Below are 11,975 nucleotides of genomic sequence, written 5' to 3' on the forward strand. Positions count from 1 at the left end.
TAAAGCACGCTTCATTCCAAAATCTAAATACATATACTCACTATAAAATTCCCAAAAAATACACCACATCAGATAAGAATGACTCACCGAAACAACAACACATTGATTCAAATATAAACAGCCCATTCTTGACAAGTTTCAGCTGTACTTTCAATGAAAACAGTAAATGAAACTTCAGCCGAGATAGAGAAGTTTCAGCTAAACAACCATTGATTCTACCTAATTCTAACATGAAAAATGTTGAGATATAACTAAGAATGTTTAATCAGTAAGCACAGAACAACAATGGTATGTTCAGAGTTAGCTTGGAGAGAAAATCGTGTTCTTCAAAATGACAGAAATTCTCAAGTGAAGAATCAGCCCTAATCAGCCCATTTATACTTATTTAGTGATTAATGCTCATGGTAATACAACTACAAGCTAGACTCCCAATAATCAATGAAAATCGAATCAACAACACAAGAATATCAAAGCCCTAAGCTAAAATTTAGACTTTCAAAGATAGAATTTCTTACCTGATAAACCTATTCCAACAACCCTAAAGATTTAAGACATGAGGTGTGTTCATCTGTGAAGCATTTTGTTCAATTTTCAACAAAAAATCTAACGGAATAGCTCTTCAACAAGGAATCTGTGAAGAAAATCGTGTTCTTCAGCTGTTCAATCTTCAACAAGGAATATGTGAGGAAAGTTTCATAGAAATCTGTAAGGGAAATCTATCGTTCTTCAGTTCTTCAGACTTGAGAGAAAAGCGTATTGTTCATGTGTTGAAAAGTGAATTTTTTTCTGATTTGGGGGAAAACAAGTTTTAACGCTTTATGAGTTATTATTTTTGCCCAATGAAAATTGGAGGGAGAACAAGTTTTAATGTTAAAAATGTTGGAGGGAATATAATATGTTAGTGAAATTATTAAGGCCACATTTGTAATGTGTTGTTTTTACAATTTTAAAAATATGACACTTTAAAAGTGTGGCCATATATGTAAATAGTTGTTGCCAATTATATCATATTGTAACAACGCTTATAAAGTGTAGCTTATACCATTAAAGAGTACACTTTACAAGTGTTGCCAATATTATCGTAGCTAAAAGTTAAAAACTTGGGCTACGCTTTAAAAGCGTCCCCAAAAGTATTTTAGGCAACACTTTGAAAGCGTTGTCCAGAATTAGTGTGGCCGTAGGCATAAAATGTTGTAGTGAAACAAATAGGTCAGTGTAATTATTAGGTTGATAATTATTACCTACACCATTCCAATTACTAGGGTCTAAGTGGCTTTCCAAACATACCTTTAATATTTTCAAAAGATAATATAGAAATATTACTCCTATTAGTTATTATTTATGTTTATTAAGGTATGTGCCAAATTAATAGTGGACAATTATAAATTAATATAGTATATATTCTTATTTATTGTTTGACTACACATATTTATGGACATTTATTCAGCAAAGCCCTATAATTCATTTTGCTGTCAGGCAACGCGCGATTGCCTGTTTCCTCTGCATAGAATCTATCGACCCCTGTCCACCGCCGACGACCAACAGCGAACAACGACGGGGCGAATGCCGATGAACGACGACAGAGTGAAGGTTCTATTGCTTCTCTTTTTCATTTTGCTACTGTTCATCTCCTGCTCGTTGAGTGAAATTTCTTTTCAACTATTATTTCTGTTATAGAAACTCACGCTCAAGCTTAAAAACTACGAGAAACACTTAATTATACCAATAGACACAGGAAATGATGTCATGCATGTAATCTGAGATATCTCTCCTTTGAATTTGAGTGTTTTTAGTGCCTTTCTTAAGGCATTACATAAATGTAGTATAATTAAGAAGATTTATGGCTCAAGATATGTTTTTTTCCAGCTTTTTAATAGCAATTGTTGATTTTGGCAAATCGCATAGTTCTGTGTTTGATTATTTCCACAACTACATTTTTATGAAGATGCTAGCTATCTCCTTCTTCTTAGAAAGAATGGTGGAGGAAGCTGCTCAACAAATCTAAATTCCTGTGTAAATTCAGACTTTAATTTTGAGAAAATTGAAACAAAATTTATTATTCAGAAAGTAGGCGTGAAAGTACCATTAGTGTAAAAAATAACAACTACATTCAATTCCAAGCAAGGTGGCATCACCTGTATGAATTACGTAGGAAGAGAGCAAGATATCTGTGATAAGGAAGAAAAACTGACTCAGATATAAAGTTAAATGCATTCGGGGGACAGTTGGACTTTCCTGATTCTTCTAGTCATGGGATCTGAGGATGTGAAGGTTGTCGTATATATCCTATTAAGCTATTTATGTTTTCTGGATAGTGCCAGCATAAGATTGGCTTGGAATTCGAAGGTTTTGCACTAAAAGTTATGGTCAATTTATACTCAAGGGCTCTTTAATTGGATCTTTCAGATTACTTTTTGTTCCTACCTCCACTATTTCCTTCTTAATCTTTTAATTTTTCAATTATACTGGTTGGACTTGGTCTAGGCAAATTATTATTATTATTATTATTATTTTGGGGGTGGGGGGAAGGGGTTGTCTTTAGTTGAATTGCTGCTGTGGATGGTATAAGGCAGGACTTGCTGGTCGAATGTTGGTCTGTCAGAATGAAGTTGACTGTAAAGTCGCTTGCCAGATTATTCCATAAAACCTCAGGGTCCTGGCACTACTTTCTTCTTCTTTTATTTTTTCTGCACTGTTTGGAACAGTTGCGACCGCAATGATGAGTAGCCATATTCTAAAATGATGTGTCTTTTAGACCCCCTTAGGCCCTAACTCTGTTAAAATTTCATTTCTACAACAGGACCTATCTTTCAAGACTTTAACTAATGTATGCTTGACATCAAATATATAAACTAGTCTGCAAACTAAAATGAGTTTCTTTTCAGTTGCCTAACGTCTGGTCAAGTGGTCTGAATTCCTAAAAATGTGGAATTTTTATATCTACAGCCTCGGATTAGATTCTCCTTTTTCTATAGCATATATGCTAATCTGCATATCGACCTTTATCTAGAAGGTAACTCCAGTGGACTTCAATTCTAAATGGAAAAAGAATAAAATATGTATGAAGGTTTTCTACGATTTACACTTAATAGTTACTTTAACACTTGGTGTGATAGGAAACTCTGCAAGCTACTGATTAGATGTCTTTGGCAGATTTTCCTTGATGAGAAAATTTGATCGCAGTTTTTTGTTATTATTTTGTTTCAGTTGCCAATTAATGCTAATCCAGTAGTTGTGCATGATCCGTTGAGGTTCAATCAAGGTGGTCAGTCTGATCCCTATTCTTTTGCAAGGGACACAATGCAAAATGGAACTGCCGAGGCAGCTGTCTACAATTCCAAGGTTGTTAACATTATGCAAGAAGTTTGCACCAGTTGTATCATTTCATCTTGCTGGAAATGTAATCTGTAAATTAGTGTTTTCTTGTGATTAATGGATTATCCATTCACAACTGTTACTTGAGATTTACCACATTTTTAATATTTTGCAAAATCAATCAGTCAAAAGTACCAGCTGTATACTGCAGAAACTTGAGGATGCTGTGCATGAGATGGGTCTGAAACTTAAACATCATGAAGAGAATATCAGTTTCCTAAAAGCTCAGAAGAACAGATTGGATAATTCAATCTTAGATATGCACGGTACCTTCCTTTTCGCTAAGTTCAGTGAGTAGTGTGAAGTGGTGCATGTGTAAATCTAATAGGGTCATTCTAGTAGCTATTTTTGTTGCATCGGTGGGTTTCCTTTAATCGATGAATTTACTCTTTGTATTATGAAGTTAAGTATTCACATGAGAGAACTACAATATCAAGATCTCTTTTTCACATTTTGTGTTTGTGGGTACTGTAGTTGCTCTTTGCAAGTATCAGACAGCAAGCGAATCTGGTTCTGAAAATGAGGAACTTTCCCATGTACAGAGTGAGGAGGAGACACTTGGACACATCTTTGTACATGAGAAATCTGCAGCTGGCATCTGGTACGAGCTAAAACGTCATCATGGAACTCAAGCTTCTCATCTTCCTTTGATGAAGGATGTTGTGGGAATTGTTGCTATGCTTGGGAACGTTGATGACGATAATCTTAGCAGGTTAATTTTATGCCAATTTCTGTATTTTATTGCCTTTTTAGCCATAATATAGCTGCATTACAATTTTTGCTTAGCTACATTACAGTTCTTCCTAGTTTTCTTCAGCCATGTCCTTGAAAGTTGAAATTATAGAATCTTTTGTTTCTGTCTCAATTAGAATGATGACATGTGGCCAGCTTAAGATTAAGAAGTAAAGATTTAGTTACGTAATGATATTCTTATTGATTAGAGATGTGCTTAAAACAATTGTGTGCAAAAATGGGGTTGTTTGTATATAGGTTTTCACTTCAGCAATAAGTAAATATATTGTGGTGTTAATGTTAGCTTCTTATCGCGGATATTGAAGTTTGCATCTCATGGGAAGTGTTAAGGATTAATGTCATGACCCGAAATCCTAAGCCATGATGGCACCTGCCCTAACGCCATATGCGAAGCATTCATCATTCCAAGTCCATTCATTTATCGAAAAGAGGGAGTAAAAGCAACAAATAGAATCTATCCATTAAGAAAGCGATAGAATGAAAGAGTGCAAAACGTACGAGCTACAACCCCCACAATTTGGTGACATGAGTACAAAGCTTCTAATTTTCTCTCTGTAACACACCCGATCACCTCAAGAACCACACCATCCATTCCCGCAAGTCAAATAGCATAATAAGGTTACAAGGAAGGTCAAATTGGGAAAAGGAGTTCAAAAGCACAAAATGACCATGCGGGTCGTTACAATATACATATATCTTTTCGAGTGAGAACTGTAATTGATAAACAATTTCTCATTAAGAATTATTATTATTTATAATCGACCCTATGTAAAGCAATGACGAGAGTTGGTCTTACCATACCAGCCTCCACGCTCACTCAACAGAAAATCAGAGTCCAATATATTAATCAGGAATCAATAGAATATTAGGATAGAGGAAATAATCAGCTGAACTCAGAGTCTACCAATAGTCTACTATCACAAGTAAGATCAGTTCAACAGGTAAGAAGTCACATAAAGCATACAAATTGATATTATGCAATGCATGTGATATGCTGGCACATGCACCAATGCACACACGCCACCTGCTTTAGGCTGGTTGTGCTCCATTGGGGACTCGGGAGGTCCATGTACTACCTTCAGATCTTGCCTGTAGGCTATCGGAGAAAAACCAAATGAAAGGAAACTGTATCTCAATACCTTTGGATCCTGTACGTAGGCTATTGGAAAAGAACCATATGATTCATCAATGTACTATGTATGTGAACTCATACGAAAGCATGAGTAAATGCCCCAGATACGAAAAATATATGTCATGAACATATATAAATGCCTTTTCATCAAATCAACGCTCTAAGTTTATGGATAATCATGAATCATGAATGTCATGCCAATTGAGTGGTCATTTAACAACCAAAAAGCTCATATATCATGCTCCAACATATATTGATATGATAAATCAGTATCATGGCACCAGTACATGCATAAGTACTCGTCATCTCACTTGTACGGAACTCCCAACGCCCTTACCCCTTCACATCAGCATTTACCAACACAAACACTTTAAAAGAGTTTAGAAAGTCTCAACTTGCCTTAAACCCCAAGCACAAAATGTCCTGTGTTCGTGGGATTTGATGTTGAGTAATATTTGTTCCTCACATTTTCTCTTACCTGCCTCCATGTTTTTGTTACACATCTCTGTAGTCTCGAAGAACATTCAGAAAAACATGAATCTCTTTCTGTTTAAATTAGTTATGATGATATGGGAACTTGGGAAGCATGCTGTTTCAAGTAGGGGAAATAATGACAGTTTTTTCTGTTGATGGTTGACATGTATATTTGATCTCTTAAATCCAGGCTCCTCTCAGATTATTTGGGACTTGAGACTATGCTAGCAATTGTTTGCAAGACGTGTGATGGTATTAAAGCGCTGGAGACATACGACAAGGAAGGTCACATAAACAAAACTTTGGGTCTTCATGGACTTGGAGCTTCTATTGGAAAGCCTTTGGATGGCCGCTTTCTTGTTATCTGTCTTGAAAAATTAAGGTTTGAGGTCAAAAATATGTTTCTTGTAAAAACTGATGCATCTCTTTTACATACATATGACCCCTTTCCTTCTTTCGGTTCATTTTAGACCATATGCTGATGATTTCATAGCTGATGACCCTCAAAGGAGGCTTGATATTCTGAAGCCAAGATTACCCAATGGGGACTCTCCACCTGGTTTTCTTGGTTTTGCTGTGAATATGGTCAACATAGACAGTGTGAACTTATATTGTGCTACAAGCTCCGGTCATGGTCTAAGAGAGACTCTTTTCTATAACCTGTTTTCCCGCTTGCACGTATACAAGACAAGAGAAGATATGCTACAGGCTCTCCCTTGTATTAGACATGGAGCCATATCCCTGGATGGTGGGATGATAAAGCATAACGGTGTGTTCTCCCTGGGCAAGAGGTAAAGAAGCTTGTCTTAAAAAGTTATTTCTCTGTATTTCGGGAACTACAGAAACAATTCTTTTCTATTTTCATCTGTTTAGAACTCAATCATGGATGACATGGAGGTGCGTACTTTTTCAGGTCGTATGGGTGGTGATACCCTAAATTTATTGATCTCCAAATAACTTGATTCTTTCTGAGTGATATACCATTATAATACCTTGTCTTAACTTTGTGCATTAGTTCTGAAGCGGATATGTTTATTGTTTATACTTATGTGATGGAGCTTTAAGTTTGTGAGTTCAGTAGTACAGCCTTCATGAACTTGCTAAAATCTGTCTCTGATGGTCTCCAACACTGTGTTTATTGTACTTTATTGTACAGCCTTCGGCCTTCTGTCATTTATGCATACTCAGCAAGGATGCTACAAACCGTTTTTATCAATGTGTTTATTGTACTTCATTTCAATTATGGTTGACACACTATTTATCAGTGAATTTCTTCATCCAAAGATCAACAAGAGACCACACTAAATCATATAATATAATCAAGAAAGATAACCCTATCATAAAATATCTGAATTTGAGAATTGAGAGAGTAGTTCATGCGATTTTCAGGGATTGGACCCAAGGTTATAGTCACATACTTTTCAGCCAATTATCTTCTCTTGCGCTCTCTTAGGCAGAATGTCTCCTCCTAGGTTTATATTGATATAGCATAACTAAGTTGTCGTAAAATTATATATTCTGAATTTAAGTTGGTGTTGCCTTTTTTTTCCTTTGTATTCTTGTGTAAAGGGAAATAAATGTGAAATTCCCAAAGAGCTCTGGAAGGTCAAATCTGCCGCAAAACTACTTCGAAATTGAAAGACAGATAAAGGAGATGAGGTGGAAAAAAGAAAGAACTGTAGAAGATATGCAGAGGGAACAGGCTTTGCTAGAACGTTCAAGGTTCAATTTTGATATAAAGAAGCAAGAGTATTTGAAGTTTCTTGCACAAAGCTCAACCTATGCAACACAGGTAATGAAACAGTAGCTTTCTCGGCTTGCAATATGCTAGTCATTGGTCAATTCTGAGCAGTTTGTGTTGCTGATAGTAAGTAGACAATGAATTTCAGTTATCTCTGAGTTGGTTCTACTAAAGGCATGGACATTTTTAACTTGATCATCATTAATATTGTCCATGAAAGATTCAGCTTTATTTGATTGGAAGTAACTTTTGATAAATGCAAACATTTACTACTATTATGCTTAGCTGAGGATTCTGCATGGAGACAACATGAGAGTTGTATGTTTTCCTGGAAACTACTTAGTGTGTACCTTCTATGTTATGTCAGTAATGGTTCTTTTCATTAAGCAATCTAAAGATCTAGAAATTGGAATGCTAAAATCCTGATGGTTTGACTTGGATGGTTAATGGTTTCATGGGAAATGTGCAGAAATGGTTTTTGGCAGGACGAAGTAAAGATATTTTTGAAGTAGTCTTCGCTGAGATCAGTTTCTGCTATTCGCTTTTAATTTTTAATAATTCCTTCTGTTTTATATTGAGCAAGTAATATCTACGACTTAATCTTGTCTACATATCATCTAAAGCCTCAGGTACTGAAGTGTTTGTAGAGTTCCGTAGCACTTTCAAAGACAGGTTTATATTGAAGCTATTCAAGTAAAGGCTGTAGGCTCTGTTCCAAATTTGTAGGGAATATTAGATAACAAATAAAAGAGGGCTTCTAATATCTATTAGGCTTTGGAATATAGTTACTTTTCATATTTAGAGTTCTCTCAAGTAGCAATATTAGAGAGGATGACTATTATAGGCAAGAATTCTGTGCAACTTGGGGAGAATCTTTTGCAAGTATTAAAAATAAAAGTTCTGATCTACCAACTGAATATTTAACCTATCCAATGGTGCGATCCTGCAAATAGAGCAAGAATGTTTCCCTTAGAAAGTACAAAATGGAAATCTGGATCTGCCAAGTGCTTTTTTCAAGTGACAGTCTGAAAGCACGTTTATCATGCCTTGAAGGAGAATGTAGTGGTGTAGGATAGGTGACTGGAAGGTGAAAGAGTACCTCTTGTCTTGAAGCTCTATAAGTATTCTGAAGTTCTGTTCTGTTATATATCTATCTTCCCCATATGTAAAAGAGCCAGAAGAAATGGTGGAACATGATACCCTCTTGTATATGGTGGACTATTTGGAGAGAAAGAAACAAGAGGTGTATGGAAAATACTGCAGAATCAGTACAAAAGATCAAATGGCGTTGTATGAAGACCTTCTGTTTTTGGTGTAATGAGGAGGGTATAGAGGATGCTGGACAGATTTTAAATTTTTTCTCTTCTTTATAAGTTTAGTAGCAATTTCTTGAGTTGGTCCTTTTTGGGTCACTGATGTAAATCTTTTTGATGGTTGCCAGCATACCCTCATTGCTGAAGAATACAACTTTACTTTATCAAAAAAAAAATCTTCGCTGAGATCAGTTTCTGCTATTCGCTTTTAATTTTTAATAATTCTTTCTGTTTTATATTGAGCCAGTAATATCTACGACTTAATCTTGTCTACATATCATCTAAAGCCTCAGGTACTGAAGTGTTTGTAGAGTTCCGTAGCACTTTCAAAGACAGGTTTATATTGAAGCTATTCAAGTAAAGGCTGTAGGCTCTGTTCCAAATTTGTAGGGAATATTAGATAACAAATAAAAGAGGGCTTCTAATATCTATTAGGCTTTGGAATATAGTTACTTTTCATATTTAGAGTTCTCTCAAGTAGCAATATTAGAGAGGATGACTATTATAGGCAAGAATTCTGTGCAACTTGGGGAGAATCTTTTGCAAGTATTAAAAATAAAAGTTCTGATCTACCAACTGAATATTTAACCTATCCAATGGTGCGATCCTGCAAATAGAGCAAGAATGTTTCCCTTAGAAAGTACAAAATGGAAATCTGGATCTGCCAAGTGCTTTTTTCAAGTGACAGTCTGAAAGCACGTTTATCATGCCTTGAAGGAGAATGTAGTGGTGTAGGATAGGTGACTGGAAGGTGAAAGAGTACCTCTTGTCTTGAAGCTCTATAAGTATTCTGAAGTTCTGTTCTGTTATATATCTATCTTCCCCATATGTAAAAGAGCCAGAAGAAATGGTGGAACATGATACCCTCTTGTATATGGTGGACTATTTGGAGAGAAAGAAACAAGAGGTGTATGGAAAATACTGCAGAATCAGTACAAAAGATCAAATGGCGTTGTATGAAGACCTTCTGTTTTTGGTGTAATGAGGAGGGTATAGAGGATGCTGGACAGATTTTAAATTTTTTCTCTTCTTTATAAGTTTAGTAGCAATTTCTTGAGTTGGTCCTTTTTGGGTCACTGATGTAAATCTTTTTGATGGTTGCCAGCATACCCTCATTGCTGAAGAATACAACTTTACTTTATCAAAAAAAAAAAAAAGGGTAATCAGGATATTACAGGAACAAAGGTTAAAGGTTTCTCAGATGAAACAGCAGGCGGTCTGTCGTACCTATAAGAAAAAAGAAAATGGTTGTAGAAGACGTTGATTATCCCATATTGGTTTTATCATCGTGCAATGTCACCTTCCCTTTTGCTGGATAGGAATTGGGAAAAACAAAGAGATTAATTGTTAATACATGATAGAGTGTTAAGAGACTTGTTGATATTGTTAACTGCGAAAGATTATATGAAGTTTAAAGATGTTAAATTATGAAGGCATTTCTATGACATTGTCACAGGAGTACTCCTTTTGTCAAGCTTTCGATAAACATTCCTATTTGTGTATGATATATTGTTTCCATGAATGCAGCAGAGCTTCAAGCAGGAGGGGAGCACATAGCATGATTGACGGAAATCTGAGAGCATTTTGGGTATTGAACAAGAAGAAGCTCTATCAGTAATCAATCCTGCACCAACTCAGTCTGAAACGTTGTGTTTCAGGATTAATAGAATAGTCTTATGAATTCCTGATCATCGTCTAGCTCAGTTTCATGCATGTAACAAACTTAGGTACATGGTGATAACCTGTCCCAAGGTTATAGAATGTGTAGTTAACTGTGCATCGTCTTGTGGTAGTATTGCAAATTCCAGTTACTACTAAAGCTGAAAATGGATTGTGATCCAACAAAGAAAATTTTCAACGAAAATGTGCCTTGAGCATGTTGGAAATAGTGGGCGTGAATGCTGTTATCCTCAAAATCAGATTCATCTGTTTCTGTTTCTGTTTGTGTAAACTGTAAAGGCCAACCTGGCGTCTCAGAGTTGAAGACATTAATGTGTTTTCCAAAGTGTGTTTGATGAAGTCATATTTTAGTAATCTACGAGTAGGTTCAAGGTTTAGGTAAAAATCGATTCAAATGAAAACTAAACCAAACCAATTAAATTAATTAATTTTATTTTGGTTTGGTTTAAAAGTTGATAATATATATTTAAATTCAAATGTTTTTAATCATAATAACAACATACGAGGGCTACTTCTGTTGGTGTATATATACAACCAAAACCAGACTACAAAAGGAGGGTATATGCAAGTGAAGCTCAACAAAATAAAAGCACCAAGCCTATAAACTTTGTTGTAACCTCAATGATACATTCTCTCCACACTTTCATCTATTCATACATCTACAGTAAATTGGCATTTAAGCTGGAAGATGAGGACCCTAGCTGTGCAATCCAAATAATACCATATATAAAGAGGCAATGAGAAGTGAAAATGTTATATCAACTAAACAATTAGCTATATTTTAGTTAGTACACTGATATACTCTAATAAAACTTATAATATAGCAAAAAAAATAGTACTATATGTAAATGAAGAGAAGCCCTCGGAGCTAACAATAGAGTTACCTTTTTATGACCTGTAGGTCAAAAATTCAAACCGTGAAATTGAACACTAATACTTGCACCAGAGCGCATCACGTTCTCTTGGGATATGGAGCTTGGACCCTGACACCGCGTGAACCAGAATACTTCCTGCACCAAAAAGCCTTTTTTAGGCTATAGGATAATTTTTTTCTTTTCAACAAAGAGATATTAGAATATACAAGGGTTGTTTCTTCAGAGAAAGAAAGCAATGAAGCAGAATTAAAGTGGCAAACGAGCGAGTTGAATCGAATATGAGTCGATCAAAAAACGAGTTAAATAAAAATGGATAAGTTACTTGACTCTACTCACATTTTAAATGGGTAAAAACGAGTTATCCAATGGATAATATGGGTAACCATGTTTATCTATATTATAATAGAAATCTTGTTAAAAGCTTTAAAAACAAAAACAAAAATTAAATTTTTTTTATCAATTCACTCCACCCCCTACCAGCCCCCCTACCCCCTATCCCAAAAAAAAATTACCACCCCACCCCTATTTCATATAGATTTTTTTTTTAAAAAAAAGACTTTCTTACTACCCCACCCTTTATCACTTTTTTTTTTTTTTTTTGTTAATGAATAACTTTTTACACATTTTATCCA

The 11,975-nt window shown here is 35.3% G+C and overlaps 1 protein-coding gene across 1 annotated transcript in view; it reads left to right on the plus strand.

The window, feature by feature from the left end:
• Positions 1–10,674, plus strand: part of LOC102585332 (uncharacterized) — a 23,804-nt gene extending 13,130 nt beyond the window's left edge. Inside the window, exons 11-18 of the mRNA XM_015314722.1 lie at positions 1,477–1,590; positions 3,208–3,400; positions 3,501–3,641; positions 3,850–4,087; positions 5,925–6,116; positions 6,205–6,525; positions 7,304–7,526; positions 10,316–10,674. Of these exons, the coding sequence (XP_015170208.1) occupies positions 1,477–1,590; positions 3,208–3,400; positions 3,501–3,641; positions 3,850–4,087; positions 5,925–6,116; positions 6,205–6,525; positions 7,304–7,526; positions 10,316–10,345 (1,452 nt within the window). The 3' untranslated portion in view covers positions 10,346–10,674. The remainder of the gene's footprint in view (positions 1–1,476; positions 1,591–3,207; positions 3,401–3,500; positions 3,642–3,849; positions 4,088–5,924; positions 6,117–6,204; positions 6,526–7,303; positions 7,527–10,315) is intronic.
• Positions 10,675–11,975: the final 1,301 nt, after the last annotated feature.

This window comes from Solanum tuberosum, unplaced genomic scaffold, assembly GCF_000226075.1.
Source record: "Solanum tuberosum cultivar DM 1-3 516 R44 unplaced genomic scaffold, SolTub_3.0 scf00315, whole genome shotgun sequence".
Lineage (NCBI taxonomy): Eukaryota > Viridiplantae > Streptophyta > Magnoliopsida > Solanales > Solanaceae > Solanum > Solanum tuberosum.